The sequence below is a fragment of the Microchirus variegatus genome, assembly GCF_963457635.1.
Source record: "Microchirus variegatus genome assembly, chromosome: 18".
Classification (NCBI taxonomy): domain Eukaryota; kingdom Metazoa; phylum Chordata; class Actinopteri; order Pleuronectiformes; family Soleidae; genus Microchirus; species Microchirus variegatus.
The window spans coordinates 10,580,924-10,606,280 of record NC_139819.1 but is presented as its reverse complement, the minus strand read 5'-3'; the positions used below and the strand labels follow the sequence as shown (position 1 = coordinate 10,606,280).

The 25,357-nt window shown below is 38.5% G+C and overlaps 1 protein-coding gene across 1 annotated transcript in view; it reads left to right on the top strand.

Annotated features, from left to right (window-relative positions):
- The window catches only part of oxct1a (3-oxoacid CoA transferase 1a), a 42,076-nt gene extending 17,106 nt beyond the window's left edge, over positions 1-24,970 (top strand). The window contains exons 8-17 of the mRNA XM_083905307.1: positions 1,209-1,316; positions 1,612-1,726; positions 2,705-2,799; positions 3,428-3,476; positions 3,781-3,853; positions 5,408-5,483; positions 12,462-12,551; positions 13,413-13,493; positions 23,839-23,940; positions 24,329-24,970. Of these exons, the coding sequence (XP_083761433.1) occupies positions 1,209-1,316; positions 1,612-1,726; positions 2,705-2,799; positions 3,428-3,476; positions 3,781-3,853; positions 5,408-5,483; positions 12,462-12,551; positions 13,413-13,493; positions 23,839-23,940; positions 24,329-24,364 (825 nt within the window). The 3' untranslated portion in view covers positions 24,365-24,970. The remainder of the gene's footprint in view (positions 1-1,208; positions 1,317-1,611; positions 1,727-2,704; positions 2,800-3,427; positions 3,477-3,780; positions 3,854-5,407; positions 5,484-12,461; positions 12,552-13,412; positions 13,494-23,838; positions 23,941-24,328) is intronic.
- Positions 24,971-25,357: the final 387 nt, after the last annotated feature.

Below are 25,357 nucleotides of genomic sequence, written 5' to 3'. Positions count from 1 at the left end.
GAGTGTTGGTTTTCTGAATGGCGGTAGTCTTAAAGGTCCCATATTATGCAAAATCAACTTTTTAATCATTTAAATCCTTATATTTGGGACTCTGGAGGCCCTATCAGTCGGCAAAGTGTAAAAAAAGATTACTCACTCATGTTTTTGTGGTCCTCCTCAGTTTAAGTACAGGAGATAAAACATGTGATGTTGACTTCCGCGTTCATTGGAACGTCACAAGGCGCTGAATTCCTGGAATTGTTGTCTCGCGGAGCTCCACTTTGTCCGTAAAACACTTGAGGAAGCTGGAAGACCGCAAAGTCCCCGAAAAGTTCTATTCTTGGCTCCACAGTGCAGCACAGAGTCCTACACAAACTTCCAGCCTCAGAGGATTTATCTGTACTCTGGATACATGTTATATATGACAGCAATGTGCCTGCTAGAGCCTGAAAATGATCACTTTTCCAAATGCTAACTGCTGTTAGCTCACAGTAGCCTCTGTGGCTGATGCAATTTCCTGTCCCTTAAGTTTCGTTTTATTTATTTATTTTTATTATTATCATATATATTTTTTAAAGAGATACTACTAAACAGAGCTTTCTGAACAGGGCTGTTTTGGCAGGGCGATTGAACTGCTGTGGTGCTTCATCCTTATGACATGTTCATTAGGATAGAAGGAACTAGTATAACTTGGAGAAATGGGGTATAATATGTCTACTTTAAGTTCGCTTGAACCTCTTTGTTTTATTTGTCCACAATCCTCTGCGCACCACACTACTCTCCCATCACCTTTAATCGATCGAGCTCAATCCCCTGAGCTTGCATCATCAGACGATCCTCTTTCGTTTCCAGTCAGCCATGCTGGCTTTTGGGCGAGCAATAAAATAAATGTAACATCTTCTCCCACAAACATTCGCACCTTCTTAACTAAGAAAGACATCACAGTTGCAAAGATGTTAAACCTATGAAATTACATTAGAAGAACAAATACCTTTTTAACACTTAGCTTTCAAAAGGCGTTTTGCATCCCTTAACAGTTTCTACATGTCCAATAGTTCCCTCACTGCAGAATCACTGGTCAGTTTCTTTGTGAAATTCCATAGCTGGGTCAGTGGGGGTTATTTGCATAATCATGTCCTTTCCTTTTCTTAACTTTATTCCCAAGGGTTGTGAGGCACTTTGTCGGCTGAATGCACAAGAGTTCATTATCATTCTGTCTCTCTGTGTAGGTGGAGGAGGTGGTGGACGTTGAGACCTTTGCGGCAGAGGACATCCACATACCCAGCATCTATGTCCACAGGGTCGTCCACGGAGGCAGCTACGAAAAGAGGATTGAGGTAAGCGAGACTTGTCGGGGGGCATACATGAGTGGAGAGATTATATATAGAAGGTGTGAAAAGGCTTTGTGTTTTCTGGACCATGTCCTAATGTGGCTATTATTTTAAATGAACCAATTAGTAGAATTTTAATACATTTATGATGAAGCATTTAACAAGTGATTGTTAAAGGGAGTTTCTGGCTAACAATTCCCTCACTTTTAATAATAATATTAGCACATATGTGTCTGTACTAGGCCAGAAATAAACTGAAGGTGCCGTTTGCCTTTTCTCATATTTATCTCTGTGGTTCCAGAAACGCACGGTGAAAAAAAGTCAAGAACAGAAGCCCAAACCGAAGAAGGACTCTGATATTGTTCGGGAGAGGATCATTCGCCGAGCTGCTTTGGAGTTTGAGGACGGGATGTACGGTATCCTTTGAGGAAAAATTAGAAAATAAACAAACACAAAATTGTATACATTTTTTTTCTCTGTGTGCATCAGCGAAATTATATCCTTTCACATAAAACCACCAAAACAGCTGTTTTTAGAAGCCTCAAAGTAGAGAAAGCTGTGCCAAGGCTTACTTTCTTTCTTTTACGGCAGAACGAATACGTTTTTATGCCAGTTGTGATTACATTACTAAATTATGCACAGACTTTTTTTTTTGTCTTTTCTTTTCTGCATGTGGCTAATCTGTGATAAAACACTCGAATGTGTGTACTTATTCACATTCTACTGTTATTCTACACTAGTGCAGTGCCTGTAGGAAGTATGTATTACTATAGTGGGAGCTGAAGAAGATTTTTCAGTTACGGTAATGCATGAGGAACAAGGCTAACATAATAAAAACACTGACGTGGCTGACCACTGACGTGGCTGACAGTCACAACAGCTAGCTATGCTAATGCTAATTGTAGCCTCGCTAGCTTACTTTTGAAAACCGGTTCGCCAAGTTAGCTGCAAAATAGTAGCATGCTAATGCTAAATAAATATGTGCTCGCGTATTGGTGAATGGACACCGACTTTGTCGTTTCAGTATAACACCATGTTTTGCGTTGAAGCGTGTGAAAATGTCTCACCCTGCGTGAGGACAGCCTCTTCACTCCCACCTCCCTGCTCCAGACAGCGCAGCTGCTGCTGATGAGCTGCTGCCTGCCTGGTGAAGCGTGATAAATCAGCAAAAATTACTCCAAAAAATTTGAAAATCAAGGATGCACACCATCAGGCCATGCTCAACCCATATCCAAAATCTTAGGGCGATTCATCCTGGATATGTCAGGATAGAAAAGTCCAATGGCTACAGGACTGTTGGGTCCAAGGTGTAATAAGAGGATGCTGTGCATTGTTTTTTGTTTTTTTTAACATTACAAATATAATGGTTACTGTCTTTAACAAAAGCTACTAAGCTAATCTTGGTATTGGTATCCCCATGTTGGCCAGCAACTTCATAAAACCTGACATCACTGTGCACCTTCAAAGTGAAAATGGGATTTTGGGACTGGTAAGAAACATACATCGAGCTTTCTTTTTCCCTTTTTAGGTTTCAGCGCTTTGCGAAAAAAAAAGACAGGACGCAGTGTATTTACCATCTTGACAGTCATTTTAGTCAGCAGAAGACTTATTTTAAACTGAATTGTGCTCTGAGCATGTGCCAAGATCAACAGCAATACATTTGAGCAGTTTCGCTGCTGGTTGGAGCCCTCATTTGAAATGTGCTAAGTTTGTTATGTAATACTTAATATTGCCAACAACTTTTCTTTTTTTTTTTCTTTCTCGCAATCGTTTTCTGGCTGAGACCTTAACAAAGGTGGCAGCTGCTGCTGCAATGGAATGTCTAATCAGTTGTGTTTATGGTGTAATGGAATCACCGTAACTAATGCCTTATTAGTCAAAGTTTCTAGTAATTTTACATGCCAGCTCTCCTCTCCTCTCCTCTCCTCTCCTCTCCTCTCCTCTCCTCTCCCCAAAGATTCGCTGCCTTTGTTGAACACAGAGATAAATCAATGTCTCACCCCCCCTCGACAGATCATAGCAGTTCAGACTTGAGTGACACGTATGAATCTGGTCGTGTATGCGTGGCTGCTCGCCAGTTTGCCCACTCTTGTATCTATTAATTTCTCTCTGTATAGGGGCCGTACCCCACTGAAGATGAAGTGGATGCAGACCTGATTAATGCTGGTGAGTGTTTCACACCCACACCGAGGGATGTGTTTTTAGCAGATTAGCAGTCTGTGGGAAACATTGTCAGTGAAGACACGCATAGATTAATGTATATGACAATGTTACGGTCCTGTAATATCTAATTTAGTGGCACATAAAATGAGATTTAACATATGGTTTTCCATTCATCTGCACATTTATTTCTATATTCTTGTTGTCATTTAATGACTATGTGCTGTATATAGTTGTGTGTTGTTGACAATGATGGTGCTGTGCTTAATCTGAAAAATAAATACATTATGTCAACTGTTCTGTTTAATAGGAAAGGAAACTGTCACAGTGCTCCCCGGGGCTGCCTATTTCTCCAGTGATGAATCTTTTGCCATGATCCGAGGGTAAAGCCATAATCTCTGAAAAACATATTTTTGCTGACCAAAGTAAATATTTGGGACATTTCAAGGGAATTACGTGTTGACGGCTCAATTGTATTAAATCATTTGATGTATCATAAATCACCTTTGATAACCAAAACTAGCACATTAAAAATGTTCTCCAACCCATTGAGCAGGATAATATTTGTAACATAAATGGCTACTGTCATTAATACAACTAGACACAGATGTTGTTAATATTCCCAAGATCCTCGGTTGTTATTGATTTGCCAGCTGTCTGAAATTGCCCACCCGCATTCCCTGCAGCATCAGTCCTGTTAGTCCGCCCTGTGGAAATCCAATATTATTCATAAATAGTGCTGTCCAGTCACACTGACGGATGCATGTGTGTGTGTATGTTCTTGGCACACGCCATTGTGGTAACCAAGACTTGGTTCTGAGTTTAAGCTTTTAGCATGTTTTTGTGCATGCTTCCTGTAACAGGAAGCTACAATAAGGAAGACTGTATAAATGGAAAATATGCTTGAGCTTATGCATGGTACCCACCCACAGTGCAATATAAACATATATAACCATGCTCAATCTCTGTTTATAACCTCTATACTATATTCTGGAAATTGTCTATTATGCAAACTATACATTCTTTTCTATTTAACTCTATTTAGCTTTTTTATATATATATAGTCTCAGTGTTAATATCTTTTTATAGTGTACTTTTCTTGTTAATGCATGGTTATTATTTATGATCCTTATCTTTACTGTCTTGCATCTGTAACGCTGTAAATTTCCCCACCGCGGGACAAATAAAGGACTCTCTTATCTTATCTTATCTTAAGTCAGCACTACTGGTGAGAAATCACAGCTACTGGAATTGAATATGAGATTGCGTATGCATGCATGGAACAGTAGGCTGATGCTGGCCCATGTAAATATGAACCGTAGCCCTTGCAGAAATAAAAAGTGCCTCTCCATAGCCGCAGAACGCGGTGGGAATGACCTGGCTCTAATTAAATGCATCTTGTCACTCTAGTGGTAATGTAGAGTTTAAAGTTTGTTCATATATAGCACATTTCAAAGTGCTTTACAATAAAGAAAGAACAAAACAGCAGAAGCATGAAAGTGTTAAAAGAGCAGCTAAATATAGCAGTTCATTTGAAATTTTGGTTTAAGGGGGAAAAGAAAATCACAATTTTCAATACTAAAGAATCGCAATATTTGTAGAACCACAATACAGAATATTTATGTCCCAGCCCTATTGTCCAAACCATCAGACTGAAATACAGTACCAAATAAGCATTTGTTGTTCCAGCTCTGTCAGTTCTCAAATGCCTAATATAACTATTGAGAATACCCAAAATGTGCTATTTTAGTGAGTGGTACAGTGTTTGGTTTACCATTTACAGTTGCAGAGATGTTTTTATTGAAAACAAATACATTATTAGAGTGTAATTATGTATTTTTGGCAAAAAAGATACTGGAGTAAATGTAGACATAACATTTATGTTTGATGTTTGAACTCGTTAGTCCATGTGTTGAAGTGTCTTCTGTCCTCTTCAGTGGTCACATCAACCTGACGATGCTGGGAGCCATGCAGGTGTCAAAACACGGAGACCTAGCCAACTGGATGATCCCTGTAAGTTTAATTTAATGGCACACTAGTTTTAATTCATGCTTTTGATATATATATCTAAAGAAATAAATCTATATCTCTCTCTCTATATGTATATGTATACATGTATGTATATATATATGTATGTATATATGTGTGTATATATATGTGTGTGTGTGTATATGTATATATATGTGTGTATATATATATGTGTGTGTGTATGTATATATATATGTATATATATGTGTGTGTATATATGTATATATATATATGTGTGTATATATGTATATATATGTGTATGTATATATGTATATACATACATATATATGTGTGTGTATATATATATATATGTGTGTGTGTATATATGTATATATATATATGTGTGTGTGTATGTATATATGTGTGTGATTATGTATATATATATGTGTGTGTATATATATGTGTATATATATATGTATATACATACATATATATCTGTGTGTATATATGTATGTATATATGTATATACATACATATATGTGTGTGTATATATATATATGTATATACATACATATATGTGTGTGTATATATATATATGTATATACATACATATATATGTGTGTGTGTATGTGTATACATTATTCATTATCCTCATAATGTCTTCTTTTATTTTGTATTTGATGGCCTGCAATGTTTGGGTGAATCACAGAAACGTGGCTTTTGCTGTTGTTGTCATTCACACGCACATGGATATTCTTGTCAGGGGGATCAAGGATAAGGTGTTTCTGTGTGTGTGTATGTGTGAGTGTGTGAGTGCTACATTATAATAGGTGGCAGACATTATTGCTTGATGTTTCATCAGGTCAATTGGTCTTAAAACCACGGCGGTCACAGCCATCTTCAATAATTACTAAGGTAAAGAACCTATTAAAAGGCTGCTCACAATGTAGGAGATCTCAGTATACAACACCACCACGCATGTACACGCACACAGCTGTTGTCTGCTAGGCTTTTTCAGCCAGTGTATGTCATTTTAGCAGCAAATGTGTAGATATATTTATAGAGAGGCGATTTCTCAGTTTTGCAACACCATTTATTTACTCTTTACTACTCCAGTTGCACGTGTCTGTCCATGATTAGTGTGAATAAATCGCTGCTTGATTAAGCGTGTTGTGCACATATGGAAGGCCTGCAGTGTGGCTCATATATACAGAAACAGGGAGTTTATCTCAGGCCATTCCACTGTTGACAGTTGAAGCAGCAGTATAACGGAGCTCCACCCTCACCTGCACTTCAATTTTCATTATCCCCTCTTTTGAAAGCATGGATGAAGAGAATTACATTCCCCCACCTTCTGCGATAATGAAAATGATGCACTATCTAAAGATTGGTATATAGCATGAAATTGGAAAATGTTTCACGTGGGAGGCCCAGAATGCCGTCCTCTCAGCGTGATTATGTTGATTTTGAAGACTTTTAATATTCAAAATGCAGATGAACGTTTTCCAGTTGAGGGCTTTGAAATGTTTTTAGATCATCACCACTCAGCCTCAAACATCGGGGGGGAAACAATAGATGCAGAGAAAAAGGCTAGTAGAATAAAGACATTTTGGATTTGGTGGCTATACATCAAAGCGTAAAAAATGTATGCTCGACACTGATGTGTGGACCTGTGTAAGAGTATTTTTAAGTAAACTCAACCTCATGTTTCTGCTCTTTCATCACATTTACCTGGAAAAGGCTGACAGCTTGTCATCGCTTGAAATGTCCTATTTACTATTTGAAGACACACAAACCTCTGACTGTCACAGCGATTTTATTCCTCATTTATTCAGGCGCGAGACCGGCGCTCACCATTTTGGCTGCATTTATATGGGGGAAATGTGACATTGCAGCACCTTTTTCCAGGGTTTTCTGCGTTCAAGTTGAGTGTCATTTAATTCTCATCTCTCACTTTTTGAGGGAGAGAAAATACAATTCTTCTTTCTCGTGGTGACATTGTATTCCTCATTTATACAGTAATGTTTTACAATTACTTTGAGCACTTCGTCAATTGTCTTGCTGTCAGTCCCTTCTCACCGTGTGATTCTTTTCATTAGTTGTCTGGGTAACGAAGGATCGCAGCCGTCTGTAGCTATGTTATTAAAAAAAAAAAAAAAAAAGCGAGCCATTTGTATCAGACAGCGGAGATTGTCAGAGAATTTGAGGGGGAGAGGAAGCCAGTGGGTAAGTGGGAACTCTTGTACTGTGAAGGGGGTCATTTTCTGTGGTGTTTGTGCCACTGACTGGAAAGTGAACACTTGCACAACAAATGAGGAGCTGGTGTTCTGTTGTCATGGTAACACACACACACAAAAAAAAATACAAGCAACCCCTAAGCTTATTGCCACTGCATCATGTTCAGGACAGCGATCCTTCTTTATTTCATAGACACCATTAGATTCTGATTCCTTTTGACTTGTAAAGGTTGAAGAGTATTTTTTTCCTTCAAAAACACTCCCGTGTGCCAGGTTGCTTTTGAAACATGTAACACATGTTGTCATGATAGGTGCCATTTCACTAGCGCTTAACCGAAGAAGTCTTGTGTTATCTGTGTTTTTGCACCACTGACGCTGCCTCCTGCGGGTGCCGCAACATTATCTCCCACTTTAAAAGCCATTACATGAATGGATTTCCCCCGACTTACATCTCCTCTATAACGCCTATGTCATTAGCATAATGTGTAGGCTACTGTATATCTGCTGCTGGCAAAGATTAATTCCAAAAACACAGTTCAGTAAGCCAGTTAAAATGGCTAAGGAACCAACACAAGATTTTCTCATTACCAGCTATAATGTAAAGCAGTGATACAAATAATTACAAAATTCACATAGATGTGTTTGCTAAAATGTTCTTTCTAATGGAATAACATGTCAAATTTGTATATAATTCGATCTCTTCTGATATGTTCTGCAACAAAATAAAACGGGTCCTCCTATGCATGTCATACCATTGTAGCAACATAGTTCATGGTGGTGAAGAAATGGAAAAACCTGTTCGCTTCAGTCAGACCAGCAAGGTTAATATCATCAAAGCTGTGTTGATTAAATGACTAAATTACACTGCTCTTTTTGGTGGCTTAGGCACAGAGTATTTTTCTTTTGGTGGATATTATTCACAGTTACAATAAATTGGTTTTACTCGAGAGTGCTTCCGCGCACGTTCCACCAGTCCAAACCAAGGCAAGTTAATTGACTCACAACATATAGCCTACACGCTACTGTTCAGAAGTTTGGGGTCACCTATACAATATTTTTGTGTTTTCCATTACATTTCCATACATTGGCAAGATTAGAAATAATGGTATTTATTCAAAATAATAATTTTTCCCTTTTGTCAAAGAACCAGCAAAATTGTTTTCAGCTGTGCTAACATCATTACACAAGGGTTTTCAAGGGTTTTCTAATCACCCAATAGCCATCTAACGCGATATGCAAACACAATTGACCATGAGAACACATGGCCGGGCAGAACAGAACGGGCCTCTATACACCTATGTACATATTCCATTAAAAACCAGACGTTTGCAGCTAGAATAGTCGTTCACCACATTAACAATGTATGGAGTGTATTTCTGATTCATTTACTGTTATATTCATTGAAAAAGTGCTTTTCCTTCAAAAATAAGGACATTTCTAAGTGACCCCAAAACTTTTGAACACCTACCAACATTTGTTGGTATTAAAATATCAACAAATGTTAGTTGAGCATTTCCGACAATGCAACAACGCCATATGCATGACTGAGTGAGACGTATTTGACTATAGTTTGGCTTATGTCACCGCAATACAACAAATTCATTGTGACTGCATCATTTAATGAATTGATGGTTTATATATTAACTCGGTTGAACTCCCTGCATGCCTGCACTTACTTTGCTTTTAGAGTAAAATGTGATACCAGTAGAAGTTCCATCAGTGAAGCAAGATTATCTTGTACTTTTCTTCAAATGTTTATTACTGTATTGACCCTTTTTTAGTAAGCATAACTGTACTAGTAATTAAGTGAGGGTGATCTAAGAGATTTTGCCTTTGATAACATGCAGCCTTGTTGGTATAGGTGGAGTAAATCAGCAGAGTGACTCAGGCGGCTTTTAAACCTATCGATGTGATCCCCACCACCAAGCACTCTGAAATGTGTTACCAACGATCATATGAAAAACGATACAGTTCTTGTTTTTGAGGATCAGTGTGAGGGTTACTGTGTGTTCAGAGAGGTTGTGTTTGAGGATAAAAGTCCAACTTTTATTTTAATAATTAAGCTTTTTTGAGGACTTTTAAAGGTCCCACATTTTGCAAAATCAACTTTTTAATCATTTAAATCCTTATATTTGGGACTCTGGAGGCCCTACCAGTTGCCAAAGTGTGAAAAAGATGACTCACTCATGTTTTTGTGGTCTAAGTACAGAAGATAAAACACGCCATGTTGACTTCCGCACTCATTGGGACGTCACAATTCGCAAAATTCCTGGAATTGTTTTCTCTGTTTGTCTGTAAAACACACGAGAGTGCTGGCGAGGGCAACGGAATCCCAAAACCGGATGTACGCGAAAAGTTCTATTTCTGGCTCCCAGTAGCCTCTGTGGCTGATGTAATTTCCTGTTCCTTAAGTTTCATTTTACTTTTTATTTATTTTTTATTTTTATTTATTTTTAAAAAGAGATGCTACTAAACAGAGCGTTCTGAACAGGGCTGTTTTGGCAGGGTGATTGAACTGCTGTGGTGCTTCATCCTTATGGTATTTTGACCCAAGCATGTCACAGACATGGTCATTAGGACACCAGGGAACTAGTTTAACTTGGAGAAATAGGATATAATATGGGACCTTTAAGCAGATAAGTACATCTTAAACTAAAAGACAATACGGTGAATTATATGAAATTAAATGCAGCCTCTCAGTCTATGCTTTTCCCCTACTTCCTCTCCACCACCTCCTCTCTCCCAGCCCTCCTTCCGCTCTCAGTTGATATCTTCTCCACCCAGCTGGCCTCCCCAGTGGCAGGCGCTATCCTTATGATGCAACACATTTGGCATGTATATCCTCTGGTTATGGAGCAGAAAGTAAAGCAGGCTCTTCACATGATTGATGAGCAAATGGGATTTTAATTCAGTTACTCAGCCCGTCACCCTGTGGCCATTATCTGCATGTCTGCTTTATTTAGAAGCCGTGTTATTGGGGAACTTTGAGGGACGTGAAGACAATTTTTCATTCAGCTGTCAGGTTTTTTTTTTTCTTGCAGTGATAATTTTTTGCATTGTTAAACAATTATTTTTGAGTTTATATTTAAAAAACACTTACTAACTCTCGTCCATATGCTCAGTCGTAATTGAAAATCCTGTCTCTTTTGCAACACACTGTCCGCAACAGATTGCATCAGGACTGTATCACTGAACTAACCATCTTACAGTATGCTACCTCATTGTTTACATATGTCTGTGAGAGGGTGTGTGACTATGTGAGAGTGGGTGGGAGAGGAGGTTTGTGAGCTGATTGTATTATATGTCTGAACATAACTAATGCATTTATATTTTATAGTTGATTAACTAGGGCTGCAACTAGCAATTATTTTCATAATCGATTAATCTGTTGCTTATTCTCTCCATTAAAACAAGGAATCGTTTGGTCCATAAAACTCCAAAATCATTGTTTTCCAAACCTGGAAATGATTATGCACCAAACACTCATTACTTGTATACGGACTAAATTCATAAATGTCACTCTATTCTAGTGTAATACTTAAAACCACCAAGTAGGGCTGAGCAGTTTTGAATAAAGATCTAATTGTGTTTATTTTTGACCCAAATTGCGATATCAGAGGAAATGAAGGGTAATTTTTTACATCATTATTCCCATTTTCATTCTGAACAACATATTTGAAATGATTACTTTGTGATGTTTGTGCAGATCTATGAGAAACAAAGATGTTCTCTTCAGTCTGTAGAATAAGATGCATAGATAACAAGACAAAAATTTACTAAAATGGTATTTCGACACAATTTTATGAAAATCTCAATAGGCTGTAATTATGATTTTGATAAGATTTCCGATTAGATGTTCAGCCTACACTCTTAGAAATAAAAGTGCTAAGTAGCACAGGAGAACCCTTTTTGGTTCCAGGTAGAATCAACCCTTAGTGTTACCAAGAACCCTTGTAAAACCCTTTATTCAGGAAAGGGGTTTTAAAGGGTTCTCTGGATCAAGATGGTTCTTACTGGAACCATTAGTGTTACCAAAAACCCTTGAAAAACCCTTTCTTCGGGAAAGGGTTTTTCATAAGCAAATCGTTCCAGGTAGAACCTCAGCCCTTGTAGAAGGACCACCAAGTACACACTCAGCATATTCCCTTTTAAATCATTAGTTTTCCTCATATACTATTCCTACACGTAAGCGGTTTGGTTCACCCAATTCCCAAATAAAGCTTAGCTTTCCATTACCTTCCAGTTGTATCCGTTTGTACAGATAGGTTATGCTAAACTATTTGACATTGCTTCCCAATACGTAGGCATCAAATTCAATTCAGCCTGTGTTGTTGTGTTACAGCATAACAAATTCCATGCAATACATATTGCCAGAAACGAGATGCTCTCTGTGCTAGTGTATAATCCATGGAAAACGCTGCCAACAGACGTCATTGGAGCTCCTCTGTAGCAAACTTCATTCTACCCGAACATTGGTCCTCATTATAGCTTGCGATAAGCTGCGGATTGTTCTAATGAACACTTGTTTATGTTCCCCTGTGGTGTAAACCACATGGTTTACATTTTGTTAACCACGCAATCCTTGAAAACCTGTGTACTTCTGACTGTGCCCCTACTTCTGTACGTCAGTGATACTGCAGCAATGAGCCACAGCAATTTGTAATGGAGACAGTTTTTCCACCATCTGTCATCCGGAGAAAGAAATAACTGCTTTTGTGTGTACTCTTATTTTTATATGGTTTAGTATCATACGTTTGCCTTTTCTGTTTCTATCATTCATTCTCAGGGCAAGATGGTGAAGGGAATGGGAGGAGCCATGGATTTGGTGGCTAGTGCTGGAACAAAGGTGGTGGTCACCATGGAGCACTCAGCTAAGGTATGTATATATGTAGAAAGAGGGAGAATGTGTGTTTGTGTGTGGGTGTCATGGCTGCTCTCACTCGTACTGCTTATCACCTGAAAGTCTCATTCCCTCGCATAGACATTCAGCTCAAATGAAATCATCCGTTTCCTTTTTCCCCATGCTAATACCTTCAGCAGCACCCCTGTATCTTCTTCCTGCGCTAATGACTATGAGTGTTATGACTGATTAAAGATAATTCTGTTAATGGATTGCAGTAATGTCTTTTCACCAGATTGTGCTATCCTCATCCAAATTGCTCGTCTTGAGCTCATTTAAATTGAATTCTATACTTGTGGGTGTTTTGAGGAACTATTTGATTACTTGGACCCGTCGCTGCAGGGCTTCTGACTAACTATGGACGCAGGCTATTCAGCTGAACTGGTTTGCTTTTAACACGACTCATATGATGCAAACATAACATTCTGCATGCTCAGGGGGTACGCTGTGTTTTTACTAATGGGAGCCTGTCTGGCGCCCATTCATAGCCCAGATGGAGCAGCAGGTGAGCATAAATTTACTGCCCTGCAGACTGTGTTCATTCATGATGGATGAGGGTGGTTGATACATGATGTGTTCTTCTCAGACAGTTTTTGAGGCATTTGGATTTATGCTTCTTCTTTTTTCCCTTTCTTCTAACTGGTGTGGAAACTGAGATAAGCTGCAACCTTAAATGGTATATGTGCTGTTCTGTGTGGATAGGATGAACGTTCAACCGCAGATACATTAAAGTTTAAATTGCATCCCTTAAAAACGCTCAAATATTTGACGTGTTTGACTGCTTAGCTGAACTTCAGCCCTTATTTCTAATTTTAACCAAGTAACACTTTCTTTCAGGGAGGGAAAAACAAGATACTGGACAAATGCAGCCTGCCTTTAACAGGGAAACAGTGTGTGGATCGCATCATCACAGAAAAGGTGTGTTTATTCTCCTTTTTTTCTACCTGCAAAAACATATTTATCATCCTAATTTTAAATAGAGGTGGGTTAGCAGATACATACATGAACGGATGGGCCATCAGCCATAACCTTGGGCTGTTTACGCTTGAGTAGCCTTTGGCTTAACCTGGATGCTGCTTTCTTAAAGTTGCATTATGTAATAAATCTAAAGCAGCTGGCCAGAGACTTAGGAAAAATTTTCATATAACTTACTGAACTCACCAACAACAACAGTAGAGCCAAAATATTTTGCAGACTGCAAATCATATTTATGTTTTGAAATCATGTTTTGGCATGTGGCGCCACCTACCGCCGTCTATCAATCATTGCAGTCAGTAGAGTCTCAGCTGCCGCGCAACCACGGGTTGCCAGTTACGTCAGAAAACCAAACCTAAAAGACTTCGGTATTTTGAATTTGAATGTAGTAACCGTTTTTGGCCACATTCTTGCATATGGCATCTTTAAAGATTATTTGATTTATTATCAAATCAGTGGATACGTGAAGCTATTTTCAGCCACTTGCGAGTAATATTATATAAAACCTGGGACCACAGAACACAAAAGTTGGAATTTTAATATATAATATAAATACATTTAAGTGTAAATTGTAACGGTCATGCGATAATTTAATAATTTCATATTATTTAACTCGATATTACAATAATTATTGTATTTCCCGTGTAATCTCATGTTAGTTGTGTCTAAATAGTCCTTGTAAGACTGATTTTTCCGGGCGGTTTTTGAGACTCAAAAGTTTTATTTCACTGTTATCATTGCAAAGAAAAGCAATTCCCCACCTTGCAGGCGGCCGTGATTGACTGAAACCAAACATTTAATAAGTTAACTTTGGCAGTCGGGTGTGTTTGCATTCCCATTTTTATCGTAGCCAGGCAGCTGCTTGAGTATGTGAGCAACGAGGAAAAGCACACAGAGACAGTGAGTCCAAAGAAACACACAAGTCGCACATTATTGCATCTTTACTTTTCAACCGCACACGAAACACAACTGATGGATTGATGTGATGCAACAGAATGAGACCGTTGGATGGAAATCACATTATTGGGTTAACACTAATGTAAGGAGGATGCTTATTGATTTTTATAGACATATTTATTTTTGTTTCACTCTGCCTCAAACAGAAACCATTCATATGCTGGTGTTTCTAATATTCTTATTCTCTTACTCTGAATCTTATTTTGTCGTTATTAAGTCAGTACTTAAGTTTTGGCTGCCTCACTTTTTTAAATTATTCGTTTGTTTATTTTTAGTTTTCTCTACATTAATAAAATTGACCAGGGTCAATTTGAGTGTGTGTGGAGTTTTGAGTACCCATGCATAAAAGCTTCTTCTTGAATGAAGTATTTTTGAAAACTGTCACTCAGGAAGTAGAGAGCGATGAAGGAATCTGAAACTGACTCATCTGCTTTAATATGTCAGATGTTTTTTTTAAATAATTAAAATAAGGTCTCCGATTTTTCAGCTTCTTAAATCTGAATATTTCCTGTTTTTTTCATGTTCTCTCATCAATTAATCCTTAACAGGACATTTTGAGGACATCGTCGGTGTGGGAAACGCGTATCTACAGTGCCTGATTTAAAAAAAAAAAAAAAAAAAAAAAAAAGCAGCTAAGCAAAGCTACATCTTCATTTATGCATGAACATCTGTGTTTCACTTTCACATGCTTATACATTTCATTAGCTGTCTCCAGTTTAATTTAATTTTAGTAGGTCAAGATGACACATGGTGCGATTAAAGAAAACGTATTAACCGTTTACATCAACAGAATGTGTTGTACTTGGCAGCACATATGGTGACGGGGGGGGGGGGTGTGTGAATCATTCATATTTGATTGAGATCATCTTTCTGGTCAAATGGGTTTTGAGTGATAAATATTCCAGTTATTGGAACAGTCCACCCCACCCCCTACCCTCATTTCTCTTCTGCTCCACTGACTTTTGTTTTGATTGCGCACCATTACTCAGCAAGCAGATTTCTGTCAACATTTAAAAAGGTTAAAGCTTGTTCTAATGGCCTGCGAACACCGTTAACACGTCTTCATTTCATCGCTTCCTGCTTCGTCTCACTCATTAGGGTTCGAGCACAAGGTGTGTAGAACCCTCTTGAACCTGTAGGGATTCTTATCTATTATTACTGTATTCATGTCGAGTGCCCAGCACTTTTTAATGACTTACTTAAACTATTTCATAATTATGACCTTGCATTCTCAGTTCCTTCCCTCTTTATCAAAACATACTCTTTGCTCCTTTCTCCGTCCTTACTTCACGGCTTTCAGCCTCTCCTGCTATATTCATCCTATTTATTTGTTGCTCGATGAATTAAACTGAGAATGGCCCTGGCATTTGGAATGCACTCTTCCTTTGACATTGCCAGGCTCTTTGTAATTCAGACAGTGAAAACCCGAGCGTTTTTTTTTTTTTTTAACATACTGACACATGACTGTCAGCTTGTCAGCCTCTTAGATAGTGCCACAGTGCGTTTTACTCACTGGCAATGTTAATAAGCCAATAATGTTGTCAGCTCCAGACACCTTCACCTTTGTGCTGCATATTTGGTTTCACTGAACAACCAAATAAAAATAAAGTAGGCAAAGAATCCACTTATTTTTGACGAAACTGCATCTCGTCCACACTCGTGAGTAAACACTGCTATTCATTTCTTTTTGCTGCCTTACAAATCATCCAGCAAAAATTCAAAGTTTATTTCAAAAGTCCAGTGTTGACTCTCTACTCGTAATCAACAAGTATTCAGTATGATGATTAGGGAACACATATTCACCATTAACTAGGTGCTTACTAACATAAGTAGCATACCAGCCCTTTATTAGTAAATATTAAGCACGTATTAACACCTTATAGGAAAAATCTTGCTTAATGATTACTAATAAAGGGCTAGTATGCTTGTTATATATGTTAGTAAGCACCTAGTTAATGGTGAATATGTGTTCCATCATCTAAAGTGTTACCGAAACTACTGTCACTTTAATTAAGTCCCTTTTCCACCAATGGTACCAGCTTTCCTCGGCATGGTACGGTTTAGGCTGTTTCCATTAGAACCTCCTCAATGTGGGCGGAGTCATCAGTGCACTGCTTCATGAAACTGCCACACATGCGACCCACACAAATTAGTGACTTGTAGAGCAGTTGTTTTAAGTGTAACTGAATCATTAGAATCACTTTTTTAAAAGTCTTTTTAAAGGGGACATATTATGCAAAATCAACTTTTTAATCATTTTAATACTTATATTTGGGACTCTGGAGGCCCGAGCAGTCAGCAAAGTGTGAAAAAAGATGACTCACTCAGTACAGGAGATAATACTTGCGATATTGACTTCCGGAATTGTTGTCTCGCGGAGCTCCACTTTGTCCGTATAACATGCGAGAGTGCTGGCGAGGGCAATAGTATCCGAAAACCGGAATTCCGCGAAAAGTTCTATTCTTGGCTCCACAGTGCAGCACAGAGTTCTACACAAACTTCCAGCCTCAGAGGATTTATCTGTCCAGTGGATACATGTTTATGACGGCAATGTGCCTGCTAGAGTCTGCAAATGATCACTTTTCCATATGCTAACTGCTGTTAGCTCCCAGTAGCCTCTGTGACTGATGTCATTTCCTGTCCCTTAAGTTTCGCTTTGCTTTTTTTTAAGGTGGACCTAAAGAGATACTACTAAACAGAGCGTTCTGAACAGGGCTGTTTTAGCAGGGTGATTGAACATGATGGACTGAGGATTAGTTAAATGCTGCTGATAACACAGCAAAAATAATTTAGACATTTAAACACGTGAAGCCCAACTGGCAGTTGCTGTGGGGGAAATTGAAGCCCGTCCATGAGGTCAGACTGCGGACGTTGCTGCAGCCCGTCAAGTGTTTGCTCAGGTGATTTTCACTAGTCTCAAACACCCATCTTAAATTGCCTCAGGTCTTCTTTCTCCACACTTATCCCCATTTATATCGTACGTGAGTGAGCTTTGCCAGGCCAAAATTATAGGGCATTTATGTCAACCAGAAGAGTTTTTTAATGTTTTTTTTAATAGCACACTTAATGACAGCAAGCACTGACAAATGTAAAATAGCACAAAAGCAGCTCTGGCAGGCACAGAATTAACATTTCACCTCTTCTTTCTTTTTTTTCCCCCTTAGGCAACTTTGTTTAAATTTACTTATTCAGAGTTGATGACCTTTACCTGCAGGATAACAAGAACTTTAGTCAGAAATTGAACAACCAAAAAAGTGTTACCATTACTTTGTTGTACTTGATTAATTGATTATGAATCGATGACTAAATTAATCCTCAACTAATTTGATAATCGATGAATCGGCTTGAAGCTTTTTTCATGATAAAAATTTGATTTCTGATTGTTTCAGCTTCTTAAATGTGAATATTTTTCAAACAAAGAAATCATTAAAACTGAATCATTTTGGTTTGTGGACAAAACCAGACATTTGAGAACATCGTCGTTTCCAGGTTTGACAAACACTGATCAACATTTTTTAAAGTTTTAAGGACCAAACGAAATAATTGTTAGTTGCAGCTCTAGAATTTTCTTTTCTCAGTATATCGTACCTTGAGTTAATATCTGTTCTTGGTTGGAGTAGCTGTAATGAAAGCAATTTTTCCCCAAGGATAGATAAAGTATTTCTGATTCTGAATTTTGGGATCAACATGGTTTCCAAACAGTTTTATGTCTACAAATTTCTCTGAACTCTTCTTCCAATTGCTATTTAAAGAAAGGCAAGGCAACACATACATTAAAAACAATATATATACATGTCAAATTTCTGGTATCTCTGAAAACAGAATGGATGGATCAACATCCCTCTCCATGGTGACAATAAAACGGCTATCTGCAATGGGCAATAAATACGGATCAATAAAAGCATCCATTTACAAGTCACCGTCGAGTCAACATGACTGCTCCCATAGACAGTGAGGATATTACCAGGGCAATTGTATCACACATGACTGTTTATAATCCCACAGGATGTGGTGGTAAGATGAAATCAGATGCAGTCGCCAGTTAGTAACGTAGCTGGAGACGAGCCAGCTTTCCTACAATGGCAACAAAACCAATTAGGGCCTGGGATCTGATGTCAGTTGCAAACAACAGTTTGGTTATTTAAATGCAACAACCTAATTGTGGAGGTCTCTTTTTTGTTGTTCTTTGTTAGCCAACAAATGTGAAAATGTAAAATGTAATTGTTTCTTTCAAGAGCAGAAAATGTGAGACTATAAAGCTGGTGGCAAATGGTGCGTGTTAATAAGCCTGATGATGTCTTATTCTCCACAGGTTTTTTTTTTTTTTTAAATCAGTTGCCATTATGTTCATAAAATGAAGTCTGAATTTGCCAAATTTGTACACACACGGCATCCTCCTGTGCCTACAATAACCTGAAATGATGGTAAATCAAGCGTTCAATTTTGCTGCTGTGATTTGAGACCGAGGTTTGTCAGGAATGTTGTCTTTTGAGATTTTTTTTAATATGGTGAGGAGCATTATATACAGTTAGGTCCATAAATATTTGGACATCGACACAGTTCTCTTTATTTTGGCTCTATACACCACTACAATGGATTTGAAATGAAACGAACAAGATGTGCTTTAACTGCACACTTTCAGCTTTAATTTGAGGGTATTTACATCCAAATCAAGTGAACGGTGTAGGAATTACAACACTTTCTATATGTGCCTCCCACTTTTTAGGGGACCAAAAGTAATGTGACAATTGACTGAAAAGCTATTTCATGGACAATTGTAGGCTATTCCCTCATTATTTCATCTTCAATGACACAGGTAAACGTTCTGGAGTTGATTCCAGGAGTGACATTTGCATTTTGAATCTGTTGCTGTTAACTTTCTATATGAGATCCAAGGAGCTGTCACTGTCATTGAAGCAAGCCATCACTAGGCTGAAAAATTAAAACAAACCCATCAGAGAAATAGCAAAAACATTAGGTGTGGCCACATCAACTGTTTGGAACATTCTTAAAAACAAAGAACGCACCAGTGAGCTCAGCAACACCAAAGGACCTGGAAGACCACAGAAAACCACTGTGGTGGACGACAGAAGAATTCTTTCCCTGGTGAAGAAAAAGCCCTTCACAACAGTTCAAAAACACTCTCCAGGAGGTAGGTGTTTGTGTTTCAAAGTCAACAATCAAAAGAAGACTTCACCAGAGTGAATACAGAGGGTTCACCACAAGATGGAAACCATTAGTGAGCCTCAAAAACAGGAAGACAAGATTAGAATTTGCCAAACAACACCTAAAAAAGCTGTTATAATTCTGTAAGAACATCCTCTGGACAGATGAGACCAAGATCAACTTGTACCACAGTGATGGGAAGAGAAGAGTGTGGAGAAGGAAAGGAACTGCTCATGATCCACAACATACCACCTCATCAGTGAAGCATGGTGGTGGTAGTGTCGTGGTGTGGGCATGTAGGGCTGTCAATGGAACTGGTTCCCTTGTATATATTGATGATGTAACTGCTGACAAAAGCAGCAGGATGAATTCTGAAGTGTTTCCAACAATATTATCTGCTCATATTCAGCCAAACGCTTCAGAACTCATTGGACGGAGCTTCACAGTGCAGATGGACAATGACCCAAAGCAAACTGCAAAGAGTCAAAACAATCAAAGAGTTTTTTAAGGCAAATATGGAATGTTATCAGTCAATAACCTGACCTGAATCTGATTGAACATGCATTTCACTTGCTGGAGACCAAACTGAAGGGAAAATGTCCCAAGAACTAGCAGGAACTGAAGACCGTGTCAGTAGAGGCCTCACAGAGCATCACCAGGGATGAAACCCAGTGTCTGGTGATGTCTATGCCTTCAGACTTCAGGCTGGAATTGACTGCAAAGGATTTGTAACCAAGTATTAAACAATGAAAGTTTGATTTATGATTGTTTAGTTTGTCCAAGTACTTTTGGTCCCCTAAAAAGTGGGAGGCACATATAGAAAGTGTTGTAATTCCTACACCGTTCACTTGATTTGGATGTAAATGCCCTCAAATTAAAGCTGAAAGTGTGCACTTAAAGCACATCTTGTTCGTTTCATTTCAAATCCATTGTAGTGGTGTTTAGAGCCAAAATAAAGAGAACTGTGTCGATGTCCAAATATTTATGGACCTAACTGTATATAATGCTCCTCACCATATTAAAAAAAATCTCAAATGACAACATTCCTGACAAATCACAGCAGCAAAATTGAACTGTACACTACCGTTCAAAAATGTTGGGGTCACCTAAGCAATTTTTTGGTGTTTTCCCTTAAAAGCCACACTTTTATTCATCAAAAGAGTTGCAAAATGAAAAGAAAATATAGTCAAGACATTGACAAGATTAGAAATAATGATTTTTATTCAAAATAATAATGTTGCTTTCGTCAAAGAACCAGCAAAACACAGTTTTCAGCTGTGCTAACATCATTGCACAAGGGTTTTCTAATCATCCAATAGCCTTCTAACGCGATTAGGAAACACAATGTACCATTAGAACACTGGAAATGGGCTTCTATACACCTATATAGATATTCCATTAAATACCCGTCTGATTAATTTAATTTAATGCTATATTCATTGAAATAAAGTGCTACTCCTTCAAAAATAAGGAAATTTAAGTTAAATTAAGGAAGTGACCGGAACGGTACTGTCCATTATCTTATTTGTCTTGCTTAAACCACTGTCTTACTAAGCCTTCTAGTATTTCTTTCCACGACAGTTAATTAGGTATGTTTAAAAAATTATACAGTAAAGAAAATATATAAAAATAAATTTCCCATCATTCACAGATGAAGCAGCATGACTCCTGAATTATTTAAACTACCATAAGGGGCTCAGAGAATTGTTATTTGTGGCATTTCCTCTCACGAAAGCGATGCCAGTGACAGCTTTTGTGATTCATGCAACCTAATTGAAGTTCTTTTTTATTGTCCTACTGTGAGTTTTTGTCAGGAAGCATCTCAAAATTGAGTCCTTGTAATTGCTGTGAAGCAGTGACACAATACTGGCTTTTGAATCCTTTTTTTTGTTGTTGTTGCAAGTTCAAAATGTTAATTTTGTTTCCCCATTTTGTCAACAGCATTTCAGTCAGGTGAACGGTCACGGCGGATTTTTTCTTATTGCGTGACATTCAGCTCACGTCTGACACGTGGGTGAAGACTGGCGGCTTCCTTAATGACTCGACTTGCGTCTGTCTTGTTAACGGCTGTGACTTAAATATTGAGTAAAGGTGAATCAGCAGTCTCGGAATTAAAAACAAAACAAGCTGCTTTGTAAACGGAGCCATCGTTTCCTCAGTGAAGGGTTTCTAGGTGATTGCTTTTAGGTGTATTTACCAGAGCGTTTTGTGTCAAGGTGAGAATATGTGAAACTGAGCTCACGTTGACGCAGTACCCCGTCATATCCATACACCTGCATTAATCACCTGTGGCACATTTTTGACAAATCATTCCATTTCCCCCCCTAATTGCTTGTGGCAAGTGTCACAATTAGAGATGGATGTTAGTGGCCGTGTTATCCATAGACCCTTGTTCCGCCGTGACATTCCATCTGTCTCGCTATATTGGAGTGAGATATCTGCCTCCTGCCCCGTCACTGTGTGTGAGGTTCTAATGAGCTGAGAGTCCTGACAGGCTCTGCCTGGATGTGACTGTAGCTCGGCCTGTCAGTCCCTGCTGAGAGAAGCCACAGCCTGGCTGAGTGTGCTGTGCCTGTCTTTAAAAAAAAAAAGTACTTCTTTTTTTTGCATTGTGTGCATGAATATGGATAATGATTCTACTCCAGGCACAGTTTCATGTATTTATTATAAGCTGGGCAGTATTTGGGCTTCACCTACCTGTTTGCGGTATCAAATATGTGTGTCTTAGAATAATTTTCATAAAATATATCCGGCATAGCGTTATACTTTTACTGCAGTTGAGAAATACACTGAGAGGACCCTCCAAAAAATCTCATTCCAAAAATAAAAAGTGAAAGAGTGAAAAAGTAAAAGTGCCACTTTTTTTTAATCCTGTGCTGTCGACAGTTTGTCGTAGGTTTTAACGTCATCGACAGTGATCTGATCACATGCTACACTCTTAGAAATAAGGGGTTCCGAAAGGGTTCCTGTTGCAAGGGCTGAGGTTCTACCTGGAACCATATCTGAAAAACCCTTTCCCAAATAAAGGGTTTTTCAAGGCTTCTTGGTATCACTAATGGTTTCAGTAAGAACCATTTTGATCTCCTGAATAAAGGGTTTTAAAAGGGTTCTTGGGGGAAGGTTCCACCTGGAGCCAAAAAGGGTTCTTCTATGAGGACAAGCTGAAGAATCTTATATGGTTCTACTTAGCAATTTTATTTCTCAGAGTGTACCAAGCTCAATCTGCCCATGATGGAATCTTTAAGATGGATGTTCGTACCAGTTCTGAGTTGGGGTTGTAGTCTATTTTTGTCTTTAAACAAAGTGTGGGGTTGGAAAAAAAAAATCCACTACTTTCAAACGGGTAACTGGTCATTCTTCAAATTTAAGGTAATTACTCCTGACTTGACACTACTTCTGATTGTGCCACAGCGCTCTTACAAGCTAATGCACTATTTGTAAAGCAGGACTGAAAAGTAAAACCTCTCACCGGTAATTTTCTCCAACAGACTCGATAAAGTAACAATAGATGTACAGGACAGCTCTGGCCGCCAAACAAGGTTATTGCACCAGCTCAAGGAAGAGGGAGCGGAAAAGCATGACTGAAGAGAGAGATTGAATTAGGCTTTTCAATGCACGTCGCCCCTTTTATGTCATTTTTAGCAGAATGTATCCTTAAAATGGCTCATTCTTTGAAGATGATATGTCAAAAACACACATTTTGAGTTTTTTACCTTGGAGGTTGTTTTTTTGCTGCATGGTGAAAGAGGTTTTGAAGAGTGTATTGCAGCATGAAACATGTGCCACAGTCGCAATTGTATCAATTTTGCTTTGCTATTAAATCATCTTGTGGGGAAAGGGAACTCGGATTGGGTGAAATTCAATTCTGCGGAATAAAACATTGACCTTTTGCTCGGTCTTCTTGCACCTGCAAGATCTCAGCGCCGCCAGGGTTTATGGGGCAGGGTAAACAACGGTTCAACATCTGTTCATGAAATGTAGCTCATCGACCGCTCGCTTGGGTTGTTCTGTTTCCGCTCCCTTGGATAACGACAGGCTCTCACATTCTTGTCTGTGACCTGTTTGACCAGGCACAAATAATTAAATGATTCAAAAAGCCACTTCTTAAGGAAATAATCCTTCTTAGTATTTAGTATTTAAACTTCTCCTTCTTCATTTCTACCAGGCCGTGTTTGACGTGGACACGACAAAAGGCCTGACTCTTATAGAAGTGTGGGAGGGGCTCACTCCTGAGGATATCAAGGCGTGCACTGGCACAGATTTTGAGGTGTGTAACTTTACAGTTTTTGTTTATCATATTTCAGTTACACTTAAGATTACGGAACACATATTCACCATTAATTAGTTGCTCACTGACGTGCATATAATTCACATACTAGCCCTTTATTAGTTATCATTAAGCACGGATTAAAATCATATTCTACCTCTATTACGACATGAATTACATAAGCACTTAGTTAATGCTTAATATGTGTTCCCTTATCTAAAGTTAAATCAAATCAAATTTATTTATATAGCCCACAATTACCAAACACTGGTCTTTCACAGGGTTACTAACATCCTCTGTCCTTAGACCCTCGAGTGTCACCCATATTTCAATTTCTAACTTTGAGGACAATAACCGTGACCCGTCTCTTCTCTCTTCTCTTTTTTAGGTGTCCCCCAATCTGAGAACCATGCAGCAAATATAGAGGAGCTTGCAAAGGAGCTGTCTTTGATGTGTTTTGGTTTGTGTCGATTTAATTTCCTCAGAGGAAAAACCGTTATGAAAAACAATATAATAGCCTCTAATGGACAAATAAGCTTATGAATCACAAATGCCTCCGTTTAAATCCCTGGTAATCAGTAGATGCAGTTACCAAGTGGATTTTTTTTTGAAGATGGTCTGATCTAAGGAATGATTAAGGAAATAGACATAGCTGTTTATTGAACTGACAAGTGCATGATGCAAAGGTTAATACTATGCATCAATCATTTAATCACATTTACTAACTGAAACCTAAGTCAAGTAGGTCTGGTCATTTCACTTCATCAGAACGGCCTCTGTGTGTGTGTGACGTTATTTAAATTTGCATTGCACTAAGCAGCAACTGTTTCTTGAGTAATTAATTGAACGTAAGATTAAGTATGTGTATGTATGACTACAAAGTGATGAACAACATCGACCTGCCTCATATGTCGGTTGTTAACTTGGCAGGTGTGTCATCCATTTCAGCCAGAAAACACGAAGCCTTAAGTTTTATACCGAGACATGTGCCGTTTCCCTGCCTTTGTGTAAAATATAAATACAATGTTGTGTGCTGAGACCAATAAGACAAATTGTATTCTTTCTTTTGTCCGTGTTGAGACAAAAAGAGTTGTGCTGTCTTCCTTGTTCAGAATGTTCAGCTTATCAAATCACGGCTTTATGGAACCAATGATTTGAGAGGAATGTCTTGTGACACTCTACAGGTTAGAGCGTTCTATATACGGATGGTGGCCTGCACATTGACATTCATCATGCGAGCGCTCCACGCATGTAAAGAGGCCCTGCCGTTACCCGAGGGGCTGTTGAATAACTGGAGAATTCAGCCAGTGGGCTTTCTGGGTTCAAGAAGATCAACTGAGTCATCGAGCAGAAAAGTGGACGAAAGTGACAAGAGCAGTTGCCCGGCGGCTTTTGATGTTAATCCAGCGCATTTCCT